The following is a 26,615-nucleotide window of genomic DNA, read 5'->3' on the forward strand; positions in this document are numbered from 1 at the left end:
CCGGACGCAGAGACTCACGGGCGCAGGCTGGTTTCTCTTTGTGCCTGGCACCCCGCCCCACCGACAGTACGGAGCTGGCATGATCTCATGCCGGGACCTCGCTGCTGCCGGGAGAAGGGCGCCTCTCTCCTAAGCCACCGTCCGCCACGCGGCAGAAATCAAAATGAAGCTTGTGGCCTCGGATGTAAAATCCCCTTTAATTGGCTAACCGATTAAAGGGGGTGGGCGGGGGCAGTTCCCCCACCCGTTGCAGCTGGGCTGGAGCGACCTGCCCACCACCTGTGGTGTGCCCAGGCCTGTTGTGGACGGGACGGCTCTGGTTGGGCTGGAGCGCCCCTGTCTGCAGCAGGCCCCACAGGTGGAAACTGCCCTCTGCCTGCGGCGGCCGTTGAGCTGCTCCAGCCCCTCATGGTTAACCAGGTCACCTTTCACATCCCTAGGGAGCCCTCCAATGACCTGGGCTCCCTGCCACGCACACCTACTCAACATTGAGCAAACCTTCCATTTTTTCACCACTTCCCACTATTTTGTCTCAACTACAAGCTTCCGGCACCACCGTACGCTCCCTTCTTGCTAAGTGGAAGATGGAAACCGGGCATGGGAGAGGTGCCAGTATGGTAAAGGTTGAGGACAACTGGTCTGCCCCTCTCTCACGCTCTGTCCCATGCTCTTGCCATCCAGGCAAGGTGAAGAGGCAAAGATCTTAGCTGCTAACACTGGGTGTCCATGACAGGGCACAGGAAAAGCCAGTCGGTATTGTCTATGGTGCCATCATAGGATGTTAAGAGGAAAGGAAGAGTAGGAACAGAAATGGAAATATGGAGACTGACGTGAGAACGGGAACTGAATTTTAGACGGTAGGATACACGCTACCTTCTGAGCATTACTGGGCAGGTCACTGCTGTAGGAACTCATCTTCGGTTGTGGTTCATCCTTCCCCCTTTCCTCCTCTTCCTCAGAAGAATCTTCTTTGTCACTGATGTTGCTGGCTAACTCTTCCAGCTTCCTCTTCAGTTCCTCCTCTTCCACATCGGGATCGGTGTGGGACTCAGGGGCCGGAGACTAGAAGGAGAAAAATAAGCAATGCTCAGTCTGTTGGTGGTCATGCGATCCGAATGGTGTGGGTATGTTTAGGCTTCCTGGGATATTTCTATGTGAGCAAAAGGATAAAGGAGAGAGTTTATTCAGTCAATTTATCTGATCAAATGTAATGCAATGCTCTTGGGTCTTTTGTTGGCAGCAGAATTCAAACCCAGCACCTCTGGATCTAAAATAGTCACCCTTCTCCCTGAGATGCAGTGCCGACACAAATAGCTACAGGACCCTACCACAGTGGGAGAGAGAGCCACACCATGTGAAGGAGGGTTACATAATCACCCCTTAGCTTCTACCACTCACCCAAGAGGCAGACTGTAGCTCACAATACGTCAGCTCCAACTGAGAACTCAGGCTAAAGTACCGATCCAATCCAGAGATGGACAGGTATATTCCTGGCAGCTGAGAGCAGCATGCCCTAAGGAACTGACCTCTGAAGAAATAGGGCCAGTTGAAAATTTTCTCATCAAAACTCTTTTTGGACAGAAAATTGAATTTTTGATTCAACATTTGAGTTGCTACTTTCTGCAAAAGATTTTGATTTGTCAAAAACTGGAAATATTTTGTCTGAAATCCAAATGCTGAAATACAGTGCTGTCACTTGGACATGCAGCATGACTGTAGGCTCCCATGATGCACTGCTTCCCTTCTGCAAGACGAAAGAGAACAGTGCATTATGGGAGATACAGTCTGGCCAGGCAGCCTGGCATACCAATGAGAACTGAGGAACACAAACGACAACTCCCAAGAGGCACTCTAGAAGCATTTCCAAATCAAAATATTTCAGTTTATGACCAAAATATTTTGGAATTCAAATTTGTGCTGGGAAAAAAAAAAAAAAAAAAAAAAGGGTCAAAGTTTTCCACCAAGGAAAAAAGAAGAAACAGAAATTAAAAGGGCAGTTCAGCAGAGTTAGCTGGAAAATGGTAAGTAATTTTCTCTGCTCTAGAGAGGTACCACATTTAAATCGTGGCTCCAAACACCCTCACATTTTGATGATGTTTAGATCTGGAGCAAGCACTACTCATTTCAGCTTGAACCCGTCTTTAATTTTAACCAGAGAGAAATTACTCTCCATTCAAGCCAGACCTGCGTGAATCTTTATAATTGTTTTTATCCCTTCTGCTGAGCGATCAACTATTATATCAATTAACTTTGCAATCCTATGTGAAGGAAACGAAGCGCGTACATATTCTGCAACTGGAAACTCAAAGCAGCACTAAGTGACCTATCCATGCACCAGCTGATTCAATGTCACAAGAGAATTTAAAATTAAATTGATCTTCTTCCTTGAGGGCATTCTGATGGCCATTCAGACAGGGGCAATCACATGGAAAAGACAAATGTCCTCCTCAATTAGAATCTGCTACTCGCATCACACAGATTAGTACATTTAAATGTTGCTATTGATTCCTGTGGAGTAACCTTGGAATTCTCATCAATTCTGGAAGCGTTTACACGCCTACAGGAACAGATGCATATAAATAAAACAGCCTTGTTCCCGCAGAGAACGGATTAAAGTGGAGCTAATCCACGCCCCCAACTCAGACACCGTTACCTCTTCTGAGTGCACCATGATTCTTTCCTCCAGACGGTTCAGCATGCGTTCAATAGCAGACATGCGCTTGTTGAGCTCAAATATCTATGGCAGCGAAAAGAGAGAGAGAGAGAGAGAGAGAGAGAGAGAGAGTACAGACCATGTCCCATCACCAGCCCGAGAATATAGTACAGGGCAGATCTAATCAACAGAACAGAGACTATGGCGCAGGACAGGGCCCGTCACCAGTGTCACTGGCTAAGCATGAAATAGAGAACAGGTCACCATTGGAAAGACCATGAGGGTTTTCAAAAGAGCCTCTGGGAATCAAAAGTAGAGCTGAGCAACATTTTCCCACCAAAATTTTTTTTTTTGAAAGAGAAATGCAAATGTTGGTTGACTGAAACATTTCACAAGTCCACATCAACACCGTCATATTGTTTTGGTCAAAACCATAATCGGAAAAAACCCCGGAAAGGTTTTGTTTTGACACGCTGGGTTCAATGTTTTCAATATGAAATGACTTTCATTCCCAAATGTCCATTTTATTTAAAAGATTTCAACAGTGACCCCCAATCTCTCCCCCCCCCACACCTGAAATCAAGCCCAAGCTTTTCATTTGGGGTTGAAATTAACATTTTTGTTCGACCTGAGGTGAATTGTTTTCAGCCTCTCATTTTGACAAAAAAATTCAAAAAGCGTGTTTTTGGATGCAAACCATTATCTAACCCTGGATTTCCAGAAAATTGCCAGTGAATAAAAAAAACCCAGTTATTTGCATAGATCTTTCTACTCAAGAGTACAAGCCAAGGAGCTTGCTGTAGAATGAGGCAGGGAAAAGAGGATGGCTTTTCAAGCACCTTGAACTTGTTCCATCTGAATCTTCATGGCCAACTTGGATCGGACATGCACACATCACAGAGAGGTAGGGCAGGAGAGCTGCTTGCCTAGTGTAAAGTTTGCCTATTTGTCAGTCAGGACCAGCAGCATACAAGGGAAATTCTCCAGTAGAGAAGTTGCCCAGCTATATTTCCTGAGGCATGGTGCATTTTTTTAGCTGGCCCTCTGTTTCGACAGTGTGGACGCCAGTTTGTCATTGATCAACAGCATCAAACCATTATTACTATCCCTAGGCCGGTGAACAGCGTCAGAAAGAAAATCATTTTATGTTCATTAAGACACTGGATCAGATTCAAGTCTAGTTTAAGCTCCACTTCCCACCAATAAACCGTTCAGCCAGCTAGCACCCCAGCGGCTCCTCTCTGAGGGTACGTCTAGACTACAGGCTTTTGTTGACAGAGGCTTTGTCGACAGATATTGTTGACAAAACTTCTGTCGACAAAGAGCGTCTAGACTACATCCAGTTCTGTCGACAAAGCAAGCTGCTTTGTCGACATGAGAGTGTAGACGCAAAGGACAGTGCAGATGTAATAACGCCTTCTGTCGACAGAGCTCTGTCGACAAAAGGCGTTATTCCTCGTAGAATGAGGTTTACTGGTGTTCACAAAACTGCCGAGTTCTGTCAACAGAACTCAGCAGTAGTGTAGACGCAGGTATAGTTTTGTCACCAAAAGTCCACTTTTGTCGACAAAACTGGTAGTCTAGACACACCCTGAGACACCAGTGGAAACGGAAATGTTTGAAAGAAGGTACCTGTTCTCTGGGACATTTTTTGAATGGAAAGCCACCCAAAGACGACTCTCCTTTGACATTTTCTGATTTTTCCTATTAAAAACCAAAACATTCCTTTTTGCTTTTCAAAACCCAATACGTTTTTCCGTTTTATGTATGGGAAGCCCTCGCTAGCACGGTTTTGCATCTTCACGGTGAGCCGACTCAAGCACACGACCCAGGGTGATGACGCTTTTTCAGTGAGTTCTAGCAACGGAGCCTGAAAGTGAAAAGGGAATTGAAGCTGCAACGACTCCACTCTGGGAAATTTTAGCTACTACACGCATTTATTGCATTATCCCATGGAAATATTAAATTGACTGCATCATTATACATTTTATAAGGAAAATGTGGTTGTTTTGTGTTGCGAACACTGCCCGCCACCCTGTGTTTATTGATATCCCTATTTGTGGTGAGCTCAAAAACATATCCCTGCGAATGGTGAGGGCTGCCTGTAGTTTTGGTTGGTCTGGCCAATGAAGACAAGGTAGGGTAGAAAACTCAAAGCTTGAAACCCGAAGACAAATCCTTTTTTGATTTTCAAAAGGCCAAAATGAAACATTTTCATGTAATAAGAAAGTATTTGGAACATTTCAAAGGAAATCAGTGTTTTCGGTAAATAATGATATTTCCTTCTAAAAGCCTTTTTTTTCTTTTAGGTAAGAAAAAAAAATGATGAAAACTGTTGTAAATGGAAATGCTTCTCCATGTGACAACCCATTCTCATCAGCCATATCTCATTAAAAGATGAGTGGCCAGCACATGAAACAAGAAAGAAAAATGTGTGCATTTTTTTAACGCTTCCTTCTTTTCTTCGCCTGTCACTGTTATATTTGTTAATAGATGATTAAGTAGATCCCTACAAGAACTTGGAGTGCCTGCAGCCACTTAAAAGAATACAGTAAGCTCAGTAGATGAATGTAACAAATGGGTACTTGAGAGCAAAGAGGACTGTAATTATCATCCTTAGTAAAAAGCACCTTTAGTAACACTACACCCTCAGAGAGGCGGTAATCCAATAACTTCTAAAGTGAAGCCGCAGTAAATACTGTTGAGTTTGATGTGACCAGCGCTTACATCGCATCAGGGGCAATAAACAGGATGAGCCTTGTAGCTGTGTCACTAATAAATTAATCCATTAAAAGAGATGGATATGAGAGACTAATACCTGAAGATACCTTAAGGCTAGAAGCTGAAATGCAGGAAACCTACAGGCTAAGATATTTAACTGAGCCAAATTAGGCTTTAGATAAAGACTGCTGTATTATACGGATAAGTTAGGGTTGACATAAGTAAGTTAACAGTAAACCTGCCAAGCTTGTATCAATGTTTGTGATATGTTTAGATTTTGTTTAGATTTTGAAAATAACCACTGAGTTTGGATGATAATGTCTGAGAAAATACACGACTGAGTAGCAGCTGGGATGAAACAGAAAAAAAAAAAAATCTATGCGGTAACCTGCCCATGATGGTTGTAACAAAGGGGAATTAACACGCTGGCCCACAGGGAGAGGAGCACCCCCAAAATACCGGGGTGTAGGAGTTCAAATAAGAAAATGAGGTAAAAGGCTTCATACATCCAAACTTCAATGGGCATAACATGCTATAAGAGCCGCCCCCACCTTGGGAGCTACCCGGATGGTGACTGACCACTGGTGATGAAGATGATGGTGATGGGGGTGACGACTAACACTCGTTTTCGCCGTGAAGGATGGCGTGAGCTGCACAAACACTGGACGTTCTGCAGTGTCCTCTCTCCCGGTTAGCAGACGGCAGGGTGGGTGTGGTTGGTTAAGAATCGCAGATCTTACAGAAGGCCAATGATCTCTTACGCATCACTGGGTTCCCATTCTGTAGCTAACCTCTGTACTGCAGTTGATCTAGGGGATGAATTCTCCCAGATATAAGCCCTCCCCTTGGGGTGGATAATGAAAGTAACTCAGGACTCTGGAGAAGGCAACAACTTGACCACCCGCTTGAAGGACTTAGAAAGAAAGCGCGACAACGCACGGCCTTGTGTTAACAATCCAAGGGGTTAGAAAGTCCAATCACAAAAAACCCACCTAGAAATCTAGAATGCCATTGAAAGGGCTCCTAGAGGACACCAGAGGCTGTTCTTCCAAGCTCTGAAAGTTTTAGCTAGCCACAACAGGAATTAAGACTGGGTTAGCCTCTAAGTCCACCCTGAGTCCCTGACAGCCAAACCTTCCCAAGGCCGCATTGTACCTCTGTTCCAACCACCCCGGCCCACGTAAGTCCAGGAGGTCACAGGAGTGTAACCGAGCGCACGATTCAGCCTCGAGCACGACGGGGGTCTGCTGAGCGATTTCAGCAGTAATACGGTTACACAGAGCTGTGCTGTGAAACTGCCACAGCTCAGTCATGCAGCTGAAGGTACAATCTGATTAGCCCTTAAGGTTCCAATCAATTGGGTAAAGCCTGTCTAGGTAGCACCAGTCAGAGTCGAGCGGGTGCGTCCCCCATTGATCTCCATTAGGAGCTGTAATCGTGCTGCACGACGAGGGCTGGCAGACAAGTGCTCGGCCCTGAAAGTTGTTTTTAAACATAAACTAGACAGTAGAGGACAGCTCCTTGCCTGGTCATGTCAGTGGAGCAAGGACAGTTTACACCAGCTGAGGATCTGCAGCCAAAACCTCAATTGCCCTATGAAGATTCATAGACTCATGGGGCTGGAAGAGTCCTCAGGAGTCATCGAGTCCAACCCCCTGCTCAAAGCAGGACCAAGCCCAACTCCATCATCCCAGCCGGGGCTTTGTCAAGCCAGGACTTAGAAACCTCTAAGGATGGAGATTTCAACACCTCCCTAGGGAACCCGTCCCAGTGCTTCACCACCCTCCTAGGGAAATAGTTTTTCTTCATAGCCAACCTAGACCCCCCTCACTGCAACTTGAGCCCATTGCTCCTTGTTCTGCCATCCGTCACTACTGTGAACAGCCTCTCTCCATCCTCTTTGGAACCTCCCTTCAGAGAGTGGAAGGCTGCTCTGAAATACCCCCTCACTCTTCTCTTCTGCAGACCAAACAAACCCAAATCCCTCAGCCTCTCCTTGTAAGTCATCTGCTCCAGGAGACATCTGGAACCTTCCAGAAATTGGGTGCTTGTTTGTTTGCTTTTGCATGTGAGATCATCTCGACCCTGAACTGGAAACAGGCAACAGGGGTATTCCACATACAAGTATCCCAGAAAACTAGTTCATCCATTATATAGTCTGTTCACTTTGGACCTGAGTCTATGCCCACTGATTTCCTGGGGGTTTGGACCAGCCTTTAGTTGTGCCAACATTGAAAAATATAAAGAAAAACACTGAAGAGAAAACCAGGAGCATGTAACTCCATTGAGACACATATGACTAGGGGGATTTTTGGAGGGAAACTGAGGAGAGTTGATAAAACATTCTGTTCAAAAAGCAAATGACAATGGAAGTACTGTCCCGTCGAATGGTTTGTTTCTGTTCTCTTAAAGCCAGTGGAAGCGTTAGCACCAACTTCCATGGGAGAAGGACTGGGCCCTAAACAGGGGTCCAGTTGTGTGTTTACACATCATTCCAGTGTTGCCAGCTCTCATATCGTTGTTTCGTACAGATCCCTGGAGACAAGTGATTATGAGAGAATCTATATTTTAAGCTTCTTACAAAGACAGTTTCCAGGTCTCATGAATGCAGAAAAAGCCTGAAGAAGTGGATCCTGCCCTTAAAGACTCAGACACCAGAGGTCCAGTAGGAACCCTCCACCCCAACTTTTATGGAGAATCCCGTGATTTTAAAGTCAGAATGTGGAGGATTTTAAAGTCATATTCGTGCCATAATGATTACACTAAGACTAAGGCACAAGGGTTTGATTTTTTTTTTTTAAACACACCAGCCAGGGTGATTAACCATTGGCACAAATGACCCAAAGGTAACTGTGGACACTCCACCTCTTGACGGCTTCAGATTGCTGTTCCAGAAGCAGTGGGCAGCAGTAATTACAGTATGCATTGAAGAAACTGAGGCAGTCTTGACTAAAACTAGCATTCAGCACGTCAGCCTCAGATTTAATGTTCTTGGTGTTAGATTGCATATTTGTTTCCCCCACCTAGACGCCCACTGATTGCAGCCGGTGTTTGGGATGTGCAAAGAACCTAGACTGCTCCACTTGTTGTAAATGTAGATTGGAAATTAGCCTGTGAGTTACCTTCACACCTGTTTATCCAAACACCAGCGTGTGCTTTCATTCAGCAGACGAGCAAGGCTGTCGGTTGACTCAACTTGTGGTTTTGTAATCTGTTTAAAGCCTTCAACCCCGGGGGGGAAAAACCAGACTCCCTTCTCCCCACCCGAGAATAAGCACCATTTGCAGCTTCACCCTGAGCCTCACTCACATGTAAGTGACAGAGCAGAGCACCCGTTTCCGACTGCAGTTAGAACACTTCAGGCGCTACTCAGGAAGAAGAGGATCACGAAAGGAGCAGTGATCCCGTTCCAAGGCGTTAGCTGCTCCTAATGCACTGACCCATTCAGTAAAGGTGAGTAGAGTCTTTCTCTGGTGCAGAGGGAATGACAGGCAGCTTATAGAATAAATGGACCAGGCTGGCCTTCTTACTGCAGCTAAAGGCAGCGTGAGGTAGAACTCCATTTCCTCTTCTTGCTGAGCTGCAAACGCAGGGCGGTGAAGAGGACGGAGTGGGGATGAGAGGCGCAGAGCCGTTCAGTGTGAAAAGGTGGGGGGAGAGATGGATGGATCTGGTCTTTCTCTGGCTAGGCACATCACTTGGCAGCATCAGTGGGCTTTAAAGGTGCCTCACCAGAGCCACCCCTGTTTATGCTGGTGCAACTCTCACGGGAATCAACCCGCTGTCCTTCTGGATCCACGAGCAGAACATGGGCCATGCTGTGGCATGGGACAGCACTGTCTAGGTGCCTGTGAGCCAGCCATAATAAATGGAACCAGGAAAATACCTTGAGAGAGGCCCATGACCAGTGTTTCTTAAACTTTTTAAGACCGAGGAACATCAAACAATCTTAAAAAAAAAAAAAAAAAAGTGGCACACCAAGGATTTTTTGTTGAGGAAAAAAAAGTCACTTGTCCCTTTAAGGGCAGCCATTTTGAACTCTGTTCTCCACAGCACACCTCCGACTGCCTCATAGTTTAAGAAACACTGCCCTAGACTCTCTGGCAATGCAGCGGGGCAGCAAAACAAGCATACCCAGCCGCATGTGGATTCTCTCTATAACCAGGGACTCGCTGGTCTTGTGGGTCTGGTGCTTCGACTCCTGGCCACGGCATTCCTGGCCCTTCATAACAGGGTGGTGGGGTGAGGCGTGGAAGTGGTTGCCGTGGTACAGGCAGTGGGAGCTGCTTTCTTGATTGCACAGAGAGTGCTCTCTCTGCCCTGCCATGGTCCACCAGCACGGCTGCCCACTCCATAATGATCTGGAGAAGGTTATTGTTTTACTGCAGCAAAGCCCCACCTGCCTGAACAATCCTGCATGGGCTACGCTTCACGGGTGACTTAGCTTGTGGCATCCCAGCCACGGAGATAATCCCACGTGCCACTGGGAATGGGTTACCATCCCTTGGTTACCTGGTTTCCAGAGTAGTTTATATTCTCCTGGGAGGAGGCTCTGTTCCTGCGTTTCACGTGGTGGGTCTGGTAGACAGGGAACTTCTGGGCTCCCTTGATGTCGTCATCGGAAGTGTCCATATCCGCTGAGTACTGGGGTCGGTGCCTCTCGTTCCATGGGCTGTCTTTGGGGGCAGAATGGGTTCAAGTCACTGGAAGCTCAGGGCAGGGAATAGAATAGAATCATAGACCACTAGAACTGGAAGGAACCTCGAGAGGTCATTGAGTCTAGTCCCCTGCCCTCGTGGCAGGACCAAGCACCGTCTAGACCATCTCTGACAAGTGTCTGTCCAACCTGCTCTTAAATATCCCCAGTGATGGAGATTCCGCAACCTCCCTGGGCAATTTATTCCAGTGTTTCACCACCCTGTCCAACTATTGTCCAACCTAAACCACCCTTGCTGCAGTTTAAGTCCATTGTTTCTTGTCCTGTCTTCAGAGGCCAAGGAGAACAATTTTTCCCCTGCCTCCTTGTGACGCCCTTTTAGACACCTGAAAACCGCTATCATGTCCCCTCTCAGTCTTCTCCTTTCCAAACTAAACTATCCCGATTCTTTCAGTCTTCCCTCATAGCTCATGTTTTCTAGACCTCGAATTATTTTTGTTGCTCTTCTCTGGGCCTTCTCCAATTTCTCCACCTCCTTCTTGAAATGGGGTGCCCAGAACTGGACACAATACTCCAACTGAGGCCTCATCAGCTCAAAGTAGAGCAGAAGGAGGACTCCTTGTGTCTTGCTTACCACACTCCTGTTCACTTTTATTTCATCTGACCTGCTAAGTAAGGAAGGCCTGCGAGATCTAGCACAACCTAGAGTGGGAGGGAGTCAGGCTGGGGAATAGGTAAGTGACAGCCCTTGCTAGAAAAGACCAGCTCTCTGTGTAAGCGGATTTGCACGTGCCAATCAAATGCGTGGTTAGGGTTTTGTGTTGTGATGTCATAGGTGAGTTATTTTTTAACCCCTAACGTTTCCATTCCGAGAGGACTGCAGGCCAGCTGCTCTTCCTCAGCTGGGACAGACGGACCCTTGTCAGTGTGGCCTACCGAGTTTGGGATTTCTTTCCATGCTCTTCCTTTGGGAGTTCACGGTCAGCCGGAGCTCGGTGCTAAACTCCTGCTCTGGAGGGGTGACGTGTTGCCCCTGCTCCTGCAGGATCTGGTGGAACACGGCAGCCAGGTCTGCCTCTGCGACCATCGTCTCCTTCCGGGAGGGGTCCTCCCCGGCATCTGGGAAATCTGGGAACGGCTGACGAAAGGGGACACTGGTCAGGACCAGACAGTGGGCTGTCTGGTCCCACAAACCACTTCTGAGCAAAATATTTGCAGGTTATTCCCCCCTCCCCGCACCGGCAAATTAATGGAGCCACTTTCTACTTCCAATTCCTGAACCACCATCTAAAAACAGGAGGCATCTGAAATAGTTGCTTAAAGGGATTTAGACACCTCACCGTTCTAATTGGAACTAGGTCTCACAATCCCCTAAGCAGCTTTGACAATCTCTGCCCACACATCTATGCTTTTCAAGTGTCTAGTCCGTTTACCGATTCAACACTAACATGGCTCCCCAAATCCGGATTCTATTTGGAAGCTTTCTAAAGATACGGTTTCCTCACAGGCTGCGGTCACAGTGCCTGTCCTGAGGACAGGCTAGAACCATCCTAAATGGTTTGGCCCAAAATCTTCATCAACCTCATTTCAGAGTCTGAAATCGCCAAGCTTTGGTTAACTTTTAAAACAAAATGTTATTGTTCCATTTCCTGCTCCTTTCCCCAACAAGCTGTGCCAGGACCAGTGCTGCAGGGCTGGGCACAAGGACTACAACTCCCAACCTGCCTTGCTCTCCATCTCCAGCCAGAGAAGCTGGCTGGACTCACAAGAAGCCAACTTCATCCCTTACCGTGGAGGCTAGGCATGAATTGAGCACGTGTGCTTGTGGGAGCACCAAGAAATAGACTTAACCTGCAGGGGCCTGTTCAAAAAAAAGTGATAAAACCCAGAAGAAAATGAGATCAGCAGCCACAAGCTCTTCTGAATCTCCTGCCGTCTAGCTCCCCAGTCCTCAGCGGCCTTCGGAAGAAAGGTCCATGTGGCAGAAAAGAAAGCAAGGGCAGAAGCTAATCAGCATCACCTCGCTGGAAACTCCACGCGGAAGAGAAGAAACCGGAGGGAGCAAGGAAAGAGAGAACAGCAATCCCTTACCACCGCCCAAGTACCTGGAAGCCATCCTGGTTGACCGGAGTTTGCGAAAGCTGCATAGACTGACGACGTGATTGAGCAGAATATTCTGAGTCCAACTCAAAATCAAAGGGGTGGACAGACAGCAGGCGCTTTGTCTTGCGCATCTTAGAAAGCATAGAAAGTGCAAGAAAGCATAATTCATGGTAAACACAACTCAGCCTTAAAAAGGGGACTCTGCCCAGTACGCCCTCTCTCTGCCTATGTTCCTGGGGGGGTGTTTTCCTCTCTCCTGGTGGCTCACGGTGCAGGTTTGCTGGATTGGATTTAGGGAGGGAACGTGGCTCGCTTTCTGCCAGGCCGCCCTGCTAACACATCCATGGAGCATTATGGGTGGCTGAGGGCAGAAAGGGGGATCACATTTCTTCCCGGTTCAAGGCTAGGTGTGCACATGAGGGTGGGAACGCCAGCCAATAGTGCCATGGATCAGATGAGCAAGGTCCATGCCCGCATACTTGGACGTGAACAGAAAGATTCCCCTTGAATTCAGCGATCTTTAGCTCAAGACCACACGTTGCTGGGCTGTGGATGAGACCCTGATTAAAGAGTTATGGAGAAGTGAGATTGGCTCCAATGCCACAGAGAATTCCAACAGCTGCTGTGGGAATCCTCCAAAAATGTCCCCTTTTCACCTGGGCATCAGTCCAGAATAGCCAGGAGGCCAGGCCCTCTCCGCGCCTTAAAACACCTCTTGCAGCTTTGCAGTTAGATCCCATTTATCTGGCACATGCAGAGTTTTACCCTTCATTGCCGGAGGCCCACGCCCCTTTATGAGATCCTCCCCCAAAATGAGACGGTGTCTGCACCGGCAAAGCTTCTGTTGGACAGGGGTGTGGGAAAAATCACACCCCTGGCTGATGTGTCACCAGCAGAAGCGCCGGGGTGAGCGGCGCTATGTTGGAGGGAGAGGCTCTCCCGCTGGGATAGCTACTGCTGCTCTGAGCGCATGTGCGTGCGTGTGACAGCTCCACGGGACACCTTACAGCAGTGCTGCTGCCGTGAGACAGCTGTGCCGCTGTAAGGGCCGTAGTGCGCGCACAGTTCTGAGGAAGGACAGCTTAGAAAAAGGAACTGAAACAAACACTTGTCTCCCCAGACAATGCCAATGATGTAATGGGGGTGGGAGGGGAGCGGTACTGAAGTTCGCTAAGAGGCTGACCCATGGTATGAAAAGGCACCCAATGAAATGCGACGGGTAGAATCTATTCACCAAGAACTAGCTCATTTTCATCTTGAGAGTGCTGTATAAAGGAAGGTCAAGATTATTATCCCCAATGTACAGAGAAGGAGACCGAGGCACAGAGGGGACGTGCAGGTTACCCAGCAGACCCAGGACGAGAACCCAGATCAGCCTAGAGCTGTGCCCACTAGGCCGAGCATGGCAAAGACAGCTCCCCGCAGCCAGGACAGCCCAGAGTGGAGAAGAGCGCAGCCCACGCTGCAGAACGAGGCAGGGCCCGGCCCCCGCGGTAAACGCTCACCCTCGTGTAGTGCTCAGCTTCTGCGCCGTCCACGAGGGCGTCTTCGTCCTCGCTCTCCGTGCCCACCCCGCTGCCGGCGCGCCACTGGCACTCCCCTGGAGAGGGCACAAGGAAACGCGCATCAAGGGCTTGGCACCCAGCGGCTGGATTGCCGAGCGGCTGGCGGAAGAAATCCAGCCATTCCCTGGCCAGAGTGACATGCTCTCTTGGCTGCTCTTGGGTTGCTACTTGGCTGGCTTTTAACCCGCCTGGCCTGACTCCTATTGCCGGGGTTGCTGATGAAAACATGTAATTTGCTAAACAATTAAACATAAAAATACACTTATTGTGTATGTTATGGGATGTGGGTCTGTGTGTGAGTATACATTTGCTGTGTTATGGGGTCAGGGTCTTTGGGGGTACACAATGGTAAAATACACTTATTGTGTTATGGGGGGGGGGGTGTCCAATGACTTTCCGCATATTTCCCTAACAGTTAGCAATGGCTGGCACGAGGACCTTTTTATTGATGATGGGAGAGGGGGAAGCCAATAGGTCTCAGAGATGGCACCCTGACTTTCGGCCCTAACTGGTGTTTCTCTCATAGCGCCTCTTCCAGCCAGCTCCTGCTCCTATTGGCCTCTTGCCTTCACCCATGCTTTCCAACACCCTGCCTTAGCGTGGGAGCATGTCTCCCTCTAGCGGCTGGTCCACGGATTGCCCACTATCACCCCAGTACCACAAAAGGAGGCCTCCTTTAGCTGAGATAGAGGCCAGCGTTCCTGGTACCGACGGGCCCAGACACGTGTCTTGGTGACAGTGATGTGTGTGGCCGTGGGTTCCTTGTCCTCTTATATTATCTTACACTCTCTGACTATCCGCTGTTCCTGCTGCAGACCCATCTGCCAGCTCTCTGCTGTATGAAATGCCCCACCACGGACTCACTAGGCCAAATTCATGTTAAATTATGGGACAGGAGATTAGCGTGAGTCTCAGAGAACCTCACTGAGTCTCAGCTACTGACTAACGCATCCATTACCCCAGTGTAGATTTGCTCATTTTCACCTCTAAATCCGGTCCAGTACAGTTTTCCTCCTGATTCTCACTGGCCCTGTATGGCAGGGACTATGAATAGAAAATCTAGACCTCTTCAGCACTCTGTGTTAATCTGGCTGTGGCAGGTGAGTGGGGGTTGGAGCAGCCCCGGTGTAAGCGATTACCCAGTTAAACATTACATTGAAATGGGATTTTACACCCCTACTCCATACTGCTTTGGAAAGCAGAGATAAAGGCACAACCCCAAACAGCAAAATTCCTGGGGAGCTCGTTGGCCAACCCCGAGAGGGACGAAACACCCTGTCATGATTATGAGGGTTAGCCAGCAGCCTGGGGATTAAGGGGTTAACTACACCTAGCCAGGTGGAGAGACCAATAAGAATGTAGGTGGGACTTTTCAAACTGGGACAAAGGAATTTGGTTTTTTTTTTTCCCTTTCTCCTTTGTAGCTGCAGAGAACTCTCTGAGAGACAAGAGAGGGACAAGCATGTCTCTCTCTCTCTCCAAGACACCATTCTTCATTTTCTGTAAGTAGGGTAAAGTTTAGGTAGTTTCGTTAGGTTTTATTGTTTTATGGATTGGGTATGGGATCTGAGATCTGGCACTGCTTAAAAGATGTTTTGGCTTTTCTTTGTAACTAAGTTCTAGGCCCATGGAGTTTCTCCATGAGTATATTTTGTTACCTTCCTCTCTAGTCATTATACAGGCAGTCCCCGGGTTACGTACAAGATAGGGACTGTAGGTTTGTTCTTAAGTTGAATCTGTATGTAAGTCGGAACTGGCGTCCAGATTCAGCCGCTGCTGAAACTGATCAGTTTCAACAGTGGCTGAATCTGGACACCAGTTCTGACTTACATACAGATTCAACTTAAGAACCCCAGGCATCCCCAAGTCAGCTGCTGCTGAAACTGATCAGCGGCTGATTCCAGGAAGCCCGGGGCAGGGGCTTCCTGTAGTCAGCCACTGGTCATTTTCAGCAGCTGCTGACTAGGGGACACCTGGGGCAGAGCAGCTGGGGTGCTGCTGGGTTGGTCCAGTGGCACCCAGAGCGGCGCTACGGGACCAACCGGCAGCGCCCCAGCTGCTGTACCACAGGCGTCCGGAGCAAAGCCGCGGAGCACGGGGGCAGCGGGACAGCCCAGACGCGCTGTGGCTATCCTGCTGCCCTCGGGCTCCGTGGCTTTGCTCTGCTTTGCTCCCCGTCCCCCCTGTACTTGCAGCCAGAATATTGTTGTAATAATAAAAGTTCTTTCTTTTCTTTTATTAACCTGGCAGTGGTTAATGGTGTGCCCTGATTTTTGTTTTAGGGGTAAGATTTCCCAAATGATCTTTCCCCTGGTTTCTTTATCAACATTTGGGTGGTGGCAGCGGAAGTTTTATTCCCAAGATCTAGGTTTTTAAGATTTTGGGGGGAGTTTGATACCAAAGCCTGGTAGATAAGGCTTTGGGGAACACTTGCTGGCCCCCACTTCTGCATTTATCATGCCAGAGTGGGGAAGGAGCCATGACACACCCGTCCGTAGGAATGGGAGCCATTGTGATTCTCACTGCCTAACTTTAAACACGTGTAGTCCCACCGTCTTACACAGGACGACTCACATTATTAAAGTTCAGCACGTGATTCGGAGCACGGCTGCCCCACTGCAGGTTAGAGTGAAAGACTGAACGTACGGAGGCTCCAATTTTCCAACCCCTATCCCCCCAATATCTACTGTTCAAAGTGTACAACAGTTCTGGGCTTCTGGGAGCCAAAAGAACCAGGAAAGCAGATTTGGGGATGCCCACAGTGAGAGCCAGCCCCGCTACCATTTCCTGTTAGATGCACTGAAAAGCTGACTTACGGTTGATGTCTGGCAAGCTGTAAACTCTGTCGTGGACACCTAAGGGCAAAGAAAAGCCGAGGGGGAAAAGAAACACTTTTTACAGGTGTGTTACACCAAGCAACCGCCCAACCACGCTCAGCAGGAGGCAGACTCGGTAATCTGCCGGCTGGCTACCCCTGCATGAGGCTCTGCCTTCCCGCCACTGAGAAACCGCAGCTGGGGCAGAAAGCGGCCGCTTGCTTGTAAAGTCACTCCCGGGCCTTGGGATTACACTGGCAGGCTGCAGGCGCCAGAGAGGCTCTGAATGGTTTAGGCCTTGACGACAGACTGTGTGACAAGTGATGGTCACAAGGAGCCTGGGCATGAGCGCGAACCATCCGCAGCTGCCTGGCAGGGGCCGATCTTGGCGGGAACACTCCTCCGCTGTTCAGATCCCTTCCCCAGTGGGGCAGACACTTCTGAAGTGCAAGGCATGCTGCAAGACTCATTCATTTCCCTGTGTGTCTCAAGCCAGGCAGGGAAGGAAAGGAGGACAGACCGATATACTTGGGCATTTTTCAGACAACATTATCAACCACTTAAGACCCTGACTCCCTTGTGTAATTAAGCTACATGTTGAGCATTCGAGCAGTCCCGTCAGTTTCAATAGGACGAAACGCACACGCTTACAGTTCCATTCCCTGCAGCATGTAGGACTTGGCAGTGTCTCTGCTGGATGAAAAGATGCCACACAAGCCACTAAGGCCTAGTCCTCCTCTATCACGCTGCCCATAGTCAATCCTAGTTATTATCAGATGAGTAACTCCAGAGAAAGAAGCCTGCCAATTTACCTGTGTCTTCAATTGAAAACGAAATGTTACCATCCCCTCTGGGATGAAAAAGGATGAAGCAAGTCATAATTCTTCATCCTCATTTCAGTATTCCCTTTGTGCTGCTTTAAACTATACATTTAAATGCTTTTCGGGTATATTGCTAAGTGCTCTGCAGATCTAGAAAACAGTATGAAATTAACATAACTGCACCATGTGCTTCTAATTATATTTCTGGGAATGAGTGGACTCTGGAAATGAACAAGGGCATGCAGGTTTAATTAACGTATGTCCACGGCACACTACTGCACACTATTATCTGGCTCCTCATGGCAGGAAAATAATTCCGCCACCCTGACATCATCATACACAACCGGACCCGTTTGCATTAAGGACACAGCAGAAATACTATGTCACAGTGGCAGCAGGCCATTGTTACAGAGTTAGGGTATGTCTACACTAGCCCCCTAGTTTGAACTAGGGAGGCTAATGTAGGCATTCAAAGTTGCAAATGAAGCCCGTGATTTAAATATCCCGGGCTTTATTTCCATGTTTCCGTCCGGTCGCCATTTTTAAATTCCACTAGTCCAAAGTAACTGCCCGTGGCTACACGCGGCAGTGAAACGGTAATTCAAACTCAGTCCTTAGTTCGAATGAACTGTTACTCCTCCTGGAATGAGGCGTAACAGTTAGTCCTTAGTTCAAATTAACTGTTACGCCTCATTCCAGGAGGAGTAACAGTTCATTCGAACTAAGGACTGAGTTCGAATAACTGTTTCACTGCCGCGTGTAGCTGCGGTCAGTTACTTCGGACTAGTGGAATTTCAAAATGGCGACCGGACGGGAACATTCAAATAAAGCCTGGGATATTTAAATCCCGGGCTTCATTTGCAACTTCGAATGCCTACATTAGCCTCCCTAGGGTAATGCCTACATTAGCCTCGAACTAGGGGCCTAGTGTAGACATACCCTTAGAGAGGTGGCTGTACCATACCGATGGTAGCTTGGTTGATAAATCCAGTCCTGGCCTGCCACATTGCAAACGCATATTTAAATACTCTCAGGCCTCTCGAAAATAACAAAGACCTGGTCCAAAGGCCTTAGCAATGGTAGGATCAGTTTCATGGATCTCGGTTGATCCAAGATCGCCAACCTCAATGCAACCCCAACGAGCTGTGCCTGAAAAATCATGCAATTGGCTTCAAATTCATGAGATTAAAAAAAATAAAATAAAAACGTTGGGATTTTTTTTTTTTTTAATTTGCCTTGTGTTTTTTAAGCCTAGGGTTTATGCTTCGGTTAGTTCATCAAGCTTTGCTCTGCAACCAGAAAGGCTGGAAATGGAGGGGTTATTTTTTTTAAAAAAGGGAAGCAGAGATTCTTACAAGGTTCCAGGAGTTAGGGCTTGAAAGCAAAGCACCAAATAAGGCAAGACTTAGGATAAAATTACGAGAGTCGGTAACTCCTTATGCTCCGTCTAGAAGAGCTGGGATGTTCTAAATGCTAATGTGCCCTGAATTCGCTCTCCCTCCCCCATTTTGTACTTACTGCAGGTCTCTTTGATACCTGCCAGGCGCTAGGGACACTCCCTCTCATTCGCATCCCCCACACACTGCCCTTTGGTTCCTGTGCGATCCGATCCCCAGAGTTTAATTCTGACAGCAACTTCAGCAGATGTGCTTGTTAATCTTGTACCAGGCATCGGTGACCCCTGGGGAATCGCTATGCTGTCTAACACTGCCACCTGCTGGCAAGTCAGTATGCAAACGTTTATCAGCGTGCGGAAAACAGGAGCAGATGAGAAAGGCCTTTTACTGCAGGCCTAGCATCTCAATGTGTGCAAACTGCCCTCACTCCACTCAAGTCGATTATTTAAAAGCAGCCACGCTCTGGGTTTCTTTGCACCAGGAAGCATGAATGTTAGTCTAGGACTAACTCCTCCTTACAGGCTTAGCGATATTTTAAACAACAGTGCAAATATTGGTTGAAAAGCACCATATCTGTATATTTGTATATTTGCACCACATACATGTGTATATACATACCCACACACATCCACATTCTCCCCTGGAATCAATAAAGTTGCGCCCGGGATACATTTTACCTAGTTTCAGTCCCTGCTTGAGACAATCCAAATGTTATAGCTGGGGAACTGATGCAAAGAATGATTAAAAGAGTTGCCAGAGGTTATGGAGGAAAGTCAGTGGCAGAGAAACTAAATGACTCCAAATTAATTGAATTTTGGTTCATTTACTAACAGTAGCATGTAAACCTTTGATTGCCAGATGCTGGAACTACAGGTTGAACCTTTCTAGTCCAGAATGCTCTGGTCCCAAAATATCCATGGTCTGGCATGATTTTAGTGAGCCAGATGTCCACTTTTCATGGCCAACTTTCCCGCGGTCCCATAAAGTTTGTTTACAGCCACCTGTCCTGGTTCTCAGTGTCCGGTGCTGTTATTTATCTCTAATTTACCTCCTAAATATCCTCCAACCGCCCAGTAAGCAGTGGAAGTGTTGGTGATGCTGCTAGACAATATTGACCTCCCATGATCTGGCAAATTCTCTGGTTTGGCACCGGTCAGATCCTGAGGGAGCCGGACTAGAGAGGTTCAACCTGTAGTTGATGCTGAATAATTGTCTTGTTCTCAATCTTGCCTCGGAAGCATCTGGCTCTGGACAGGGCTGGAAGACAGGACACTTGGCCTGATGGCCCATGGCCGTTCTTAGGCGCTTACGTAGGGATGTTGGATATCGACAGGGGGCCGCACAGCCATTCGTGAAACAAGCCTGCGAGGCAGAGGAAAAGGAGCACAGCCTGTCACCCTACCTAGCAATGCTGGATTCATGTTCTGCCCGTGCTGCAGCCTGCCGTAGAGCGACCGCATCACTTTCGCGCTTCCAAACCGCTTGAAACGGGATCGCACGTGCTCATAATACCACTCCAGGGAACCAATCTTCACAACCCTGCCCAGAGAGAGAGAGAGAGACGGTAACTTACGCACCGAGCCAGGGTGCTTGCACTTCCATTGGCCAGTGGCTTAGCGGATCCATCCAACCCACAGCAGGGCGCTTGCCGACTTAAGCTTAGAAGGTGCTGGATCGGGCCCCAGTGGAAGACACAGAGAAAGCCAAGATGTCGGGTTTATTTCCCGGCACACACATACGAATCCTCCTTTCCCCTTGGAGCAGGGTGCGGGGGGGGAGAGGGCCACATAAGACTATGGAGATTGTATGAGGGCCATGAATGCCCATGAAATTGGGGCTGGGGTGTGGGAGGGGGCAAGGATTCTGGGGTGAGGCCCGAAACGAGGAGCTCAGGGTGCTGGAAGGAGCTGCAGGCTGGGGGTTGGATGTGAGAGGGGATGAGGCTGTAGCTGGGAGTGCGAGCTCTAGGGTGGGGCGGGGATAAGAGGCTTGGGGTGCTAGAGGGGGCTCTGGGCCGGGACTGAGGGGTTTGGAGGATGGGAGGGGGCCCTGGACTGGGACAGGTGTTGTGGGGAGGGGGGGGCTCAGGGGTGCAGGTTCCAGGCTGCACGAAGCTCCTCAAGAGACAGCAGCATGTTCCCCTTCTGGGTGTCTCTAGGCTCTGCCCTCCTTGCAGCTCCCATTGGCTGCGATTCCCAGCCAATAGGAGCTGTGGGGGCGGTGCTTGGGGCAGAGGCAGCACATGGAACCCTATGGCTACCTCTAGGCCTAGGAGTTGGAGCAGTGGGGGGGGGAGGGGGGACATGCTGCTGCTTCCATGGCACGCAGGGCAAGCCCCAGACCCTGGAGCTGGAGGGCCAGATTAAAACATGTGATCCCTCTCCTGTTACCCATTCCCGGACCCTGACAAACAGAGGCTAGGGACACCATTCCTGCCCAGCCTGGCTAATAGCCAATGATGGACCTAACCTCCATGAATTGCTCTAGCTCTAGCAGAGGGGCCCCAGGGAAGTCTGAGAAAGTGACCCAAAAAGAACAGGAACTGCCCCCCCAACTACAACAATCACAGTTCTTTGGAGAGGGAACTGGCATGTGAGTTCCTTTGGGATCCTTGACCCTGGCTTGGCCTAACCATTGGGGTTACTCAGAATAGTAGTGCCTAGCACAGGGGTGGGCTATCATTTTTGCTGGGGGCCCACTCCAAGATTTTGGTAAGTGGTAAAGGGCTGCACTTTTCTATGGAGGAGGTGCAGGGTCAGGGATGGAGGCTGGGTGCAGAAGGGAGTTTGGGATGCAGGAGAGGATACGGACTCCGGGCCAGATCCAAAGGCTTGGTGAGCTGGATCTGGCCTGCAGGCCGTATCTTGCCTCCCCCGACCTTGTTCTATGGAGTGGCATTCACATGTAGAGTTCAAAACACTCCACAAAGGAGGTTAGTGTTGTTATCCCCATTGCACAGATGGGGAAACCGAGGCACGGAGCCACAAAGCAACTTGCCCCAGCCAGGCAATGGGCTAGCGGCAAGTTAGGTCTCCCAGGTGTCAGTCTTGGGCTCCGCCCACTAGGCCGCACTGCCACTCATCTCCAGCACCAGTCCACTGCAAAACCCCCTTCCGCCGCAGGTCTGCTGAGCCTGGCCCTCCTACCTGGCTAAGCGGCAGGGGTCACAGATCCAGGCTTGCTCCTTTTTGTGGTAGCGGCTGCAGTTCTTGCAGGTGTAGAAGTGGCAGTCCAAGCACTGGCGCTTGCTGTTCACCAGAAACTTGAAGGGCTGCAGGCAGTGGACGCAGTGGGTCTCGTTGAGGTGGGACTGATCAGACAGGAGCTCCCGTTTGGTGCTCTCCTTTTCAATCTTGCATTTCAGGTCCCTGGAAAAGCCAGACACAGACATCAGGGCCAGACTCGGCTACGCTGCGTGGACTGAGCCAGGAGGCAGCTTGTGGACTGGCCAACACACCAGGAACCATTAAACACCTCAGCCCCAGATCTGGTCAGAGTTACACTGCTGTACAGCTGTGTAATCACACAGCACTTCATCCGCAGCACTGAAGGCGTTTTACAAAGGAGGTCAGAATTGTTATCCCCATTATACAGATGGGAAAACTGAGGCATGGGGTGACTTACCTCTAGTCCCCTAGTGGCAGAGCGAGCAGCAGAAAGAACCCAGGTCCCTGGAATCCTAGCATAGTGTTCTATCCACTAGGCCATACTGCCTTTCTGCTGAGTACCCCTGAAAGCAATGGCGCTATTCTGGATTTATATCAGCGTACCTGAGTATGGAACGTGGCCCACGTGTGGATTTGTTTACCCTGTGTGACTTTGGCCAAATATAATTTCATTTAACTCTGCCTCCTATAAATGTCATGGAGCTTGTTATGTGGAAGACTAGTGTCTCCCATGCCCCGTGGCTTGTTGAAACTGCTCTAGGCAAACTCTTATTACTAATGAGACAAGTATTAGAAAGTAGCAGGGCTGAGCCCAAGAAACAGTGTTTGGATCTGGATTTGGGGGTATAAGAGGTTAACCAGTTACCTGGCCTGGCTGGAGCGGTTCCCTATTCCCGTCCACAGCTACGGTGGACAAGTCCCTTGCCGCCGCCAGCCTGACCGCGTCCACAGCGGTTAACATATAATTTAAATCGTTTAACCAGTTAGCTATTTTAATGGGTTTTTACATCCCTAATCTGGATCCTAAATTCAAGGCCAAATTGGCTATAAGGTTTGCGGAAATTCATCAAGGCAACTCTGGAAGGTTTTGTTTGCAAACAGTCAAAACCCCCATATGCCAGCTTTTCTTGCAAGATTTCGGCAGAATCTAAAACTACAAGAGAGGCCCGTTGGGGCTTCGGTTCCATGGTGTGCTAAAAGCCTTAGGCCTGGACACTTAGGGCTTCACTGAAGCTACAATGGTTTACACGAGCTGAGGATCAGACTCGGTAACTCTAGTCCACACCCTAACTACCCTGATCACTGGTGTTTCACTGTTTACTTGTACATCCCGATCCCACTGTATCATCTGTGGTCTCCTGTCTTCGGTTGTGAGCACATGGGACCTGTCTTTTTGTTCATTCTTTGTACAGCACCAAGCATAAAAGAGTCCACAACTACGGTAATTAGGCACTAAGATTATATAAATAATAATAATAAAACTTAAACATACACAACATCACTATAACAACAATCATTTATTTCTGCTTTTAAATTCTCTCCCCTTCCCTGTAGGGCCTTCAGGAACCAGGTTATTTTCATCGGAGTTTGGCTGTGAATTGGGGTTTCGGACGCTGTCCCTGTCGACCTGTTTTCTAGAAGAAGAGGAACCGTGGGAAGACCTGTGTCTTCACCGCAAAGGGCTGTAGTTACAGTCGGGGAACAAAGATTTCACAATCTGTTCTCTCAGTTTTGGAGCCAATCCATGGGACTGCAGCACTGAAAATCCGTGACACAGCCACAGTTGAATGAAGGTAGGAAGGTCTCAGAACAGCCTGTCAGTTACGAACAAAGCGAGCATGTGAGATGTTCATGACTATCCCATGAAGGGTTATCTGAGACAGGGTGCGCTTTGAAAGCAAACTTGGCTGGGACTCCCCTTGCAGAAAGAGCCCATTGTGAGGCAAATATTTCATCTGCTTTTAGGATAGGCCAGCCGGTCGAGGCAGCCGGCAATCCTCAATGCAGGAAGTGCCAAGGCTAAGACGCACATTCCAATCTGCTGAACCAGAGCAGGGTCCTGACGGAGGCTCTGCCGCATTACCTGAAGGGTTTCTATTTGTTCTCAGAGCAGCGCAGGAGCTGGTACATATCACACCAGAGCTTATTTGCCTTTTGGGTTCAGATGAAGACGCATGATGTTTGATTTGTAGGAAGGGTCCGTGAAGGCTTGTTTTCCATCTAGGCAGGGCCGGAAAGCTGCCCTTTCCCGAATGTCGTTAACGCTGGTGTTCCACGGGGACTAGAAACCTCAGCACATAAGCTGTTCTCCCGATAGTTAGCTGCAGCAATGCATTGTGGGGGGTGAACTGTCAGGGCCAGTGCTGTTCCGGAGTTACAAACAACTTTTTAAAAGCTGCTTTCGGGAAGAGGGCTGGTTTTTAGCCCTTTCCAAAGGTGGCTTTCTGGCAGGGAGGATGGTGCCCAAGACAGACCCTAATTTTTAATCCTAGCTGAAGAGCAGCGGGTAGGTATGTGCTCCAGTCGGCTGCTTGGGGGATGGAACGGAAGAACGCCTCAGGCTAAGGGGACTAGGTGTGTCGGGCAGCCCATTGGATATATCTACGTAGCCCTGGACACCTCTGAGAATTGCTCTTTGGAGCTGGGACAGTCATTTTCCATGTCTGTACAGCCCCAGGGGCCCGGTCTGGGGGTGGCCTTCGGGGGCCACCACAGTGGAAACGTTAAATTCCCACATTTGCTCCGTGCGGTGGCCAAAGAACTTTCCCGGTGTGTACGCCAGGCTCAGGGAGACCTGAAATGTTCGCTCGACCAGTTTGTCCTGTTTTCACAGCCCTTTCCTAGCCCTGCCAAGGAGATAAGAGCTCTCAGGTAAACCCAGAGGAACCACGGGGCCTTTGTTTACTCTTTTCAAGGCCAGTTTTGTTACTCAGCTCCCTGCAGAACGAGGAAGCGAAGGTGTGGCTGGCAGGGGCAGCTATGGAGTTACCGGGGAAAAGTCTCTTACAGATGGAGGCTCAGCAGCATTTTGGGAAACAGCCGGCTATGCCGAATGCAGAATGCCTGTTGCCGAGGGTGATTTGCTGGGCAGCACACACCACCGGCTGCAATCCGAGGCCTGCTCCACACACCCTAGGAGGCCAGGGCCAGACTGTCACCTGTCTGCACTGAGGAACGAGAACACCGGCGGGACCCCAGGAGGGGGTGTGTGGCGTGTGGGTCTGGGCACAAGGAGGGAAAGTGGGCCCCTGAACTCTGGCTCACTTATAGGGCTGCCAGGTGTCTGGTTCTGAACCAGACAGTTCGGTATTTTTGCCTCCTGTATGGTAATAAAATTCAGAAAATAGCAGACACCTAAAATGTCCTGTACTTTCTGATTTTTTCCCGGGTGCTTGGCGGGTTTTGCAGGGGAGCTGTCCGGCCTGGCGCAGGGAGGAAAGATGGTGGATGGCCGCCGGCAGTGTGTTAGGGCCAAAAAGCCTGAAAAGGAAAACATTTCTTAAAGAGGCCGCTCTGGTTTTTTTTTGCTCAACAACTTTGGTCTCCCCCCCACTTTTTTTTCCTGCAACAGAATTTTTTCCTGGTGTTTTTTTTTGGGGGGGAGGGGGTGTCGGTATTTTTTGTTAAACCATCTGGCAACCCTACCTTACCCACCTAAGCATTGGTGGGGTCATCCCGTGCTCTGGCTGGCAGATCCCCCGAAGGAGGGGGACAGGCAGAGACTGAGTATGGACAAAGCCTGGGGCGGGAGGGGGGGGGGGTCACTCTAGAAACACAGCACAGCTGGTTTAGGCCATCCGCACATTACACCCCTGTGGCCCCACCAGGGGGGCAGGAGCAAGAATAGTGCCTCAGAGGGGTGTCTTTGAGGAGCAGGGCCTTGCGGACCTAGACCTACGATGCTGCATCCTATACACTCCCCGCAAGGCACAATCTTGCCCCAGTGAGCCCCACAGTTCAGCCCCACTGCAGCCAGGTGTCAAGGCCAGCAGATCTGGAGGGATTTCTCCCCGGGGAAGGGTCACTCAGTGGCTGGTACAGCCCCTCATGATCAGGCAAGGGGCAGCAAGGTGATTCTGGTCCCCTCCCCGTCACTGACAGGTCCTCCAAGGCTGCAGTGATTTGCCCCTTCTCGCCACTCAGCCGTCCGCTCAGCTCCCCACCTCTTTGGGAGTGGAAGAGTTCAGCTCGGCAGTCCTTACCCCCTTGCGTCCGCAGGGCATTCCCTACCCTTCTGCTGGTGGCAGGAAGGGGATCCCAGATCCGCCCTCTGCTCTGATGCCAGTCCTGGGACCTTGCACAGAGCAGCTAAAATCTGCACCCTCAGCCTCACTGCTGCTTCCCTGGGCCACCTCCTGCCTCCAGGGGCCTCCAGCTGCTTTTGCAGAGCCACTCCCTGCAGAACTTTGCCCCCCGGGGTCCCGGCTGCTTCTGACTCCTTTGTATTTGCCCCCCCCTCCTGGCAGGGTTGCCAGATGGTTTCTGAAAAAAATACCTAACAAATAAAAAAGGGTCCTGAGAGTTGTTAAGTGAAACAAAATAAAATAAAATAAAAAAAAAGACAGTGTGGCCCCTTTAAGAAATGCTGTTGAGGCTTTTTGGCCCTAACAGGCTGTCAACAGCTGCCTGCCATCTTGCCTCCCTGTGCCGGGCCAGACATCTCCCCTGCGGAACCCGGTAAGCACCCAGGATTTTTGCCTCCTGGCCGGAAAAAA

The 26,615-nt window shown here is 49.3% G+C and overlaps 1 protein-coding gene across 8 annotated transcripts in view; it reads right to left on the bottom strand.

Moving 5' to 3' along the window:
* The window catches only part of MLPH (melanophilin), a 61,065-nt gene that overhangs the window by 16,792 nt on the left and 17,658 nt on the right, over nt 1–26,615 (bottom strand). For 3 of the 8 annotated variants that reach the window (XM_075934031.1, XM_075934035.1, XM_075934032.1), the window contains exons 3-11: nt 21,880–22,101; nt 20,136–20,272; nt 16,516–16,554; nt 13,640–13,734; nt 12,137–12,265; nt 10,968–11,169; nt 9,887–10,050; nt 2,654–2,737; nt 874–1,062 (exon numbers count right to left, since the gene is read on the bottom strand). In XM_075934031.1, coding sequence (XP_075790146.1) covers nt 874–1,062; nt 2,654–2,737; nt 9,887–10,050; nt 10,968–11,169; nt 12,137–12,265; nt 13,640–13,734; nt 16,516–16,554; nt 20,136–20,272; nt 21,880–22,101 — 1,261 coding nt within the window. The remainder of the gene's footprint in view (nt 1–873; nt 1,063–2,653; nt 2,738–9,886; nt 10,051–10,967; nt 11,170–12,136; nt 12,266–13,639; nt 13,735–16,515; nt 16,555–20,135; nt 20,273–21,879; nt 22,102–26,615) is intronic. The other 5 variants (XM_075934034.1, XM_075934037.1, XM_075934033.1 and 2 more) reach the window with 3 other exon arrangements.

This window comes from Pelodiscus sinensis, chromosome 7 (genome assembly GCF_049634645.1).
Source record: "Pelodiscus sinensis isolate JC-2024 chromosome 7, ASM4963464v1, whole genome shotgun sequence".
Lineage (NCBI taxonomy): Eukaryota > Metazoa > Chordata > Testudines > Trionychidae > Pelodiscus > Pelodiscus sinensis.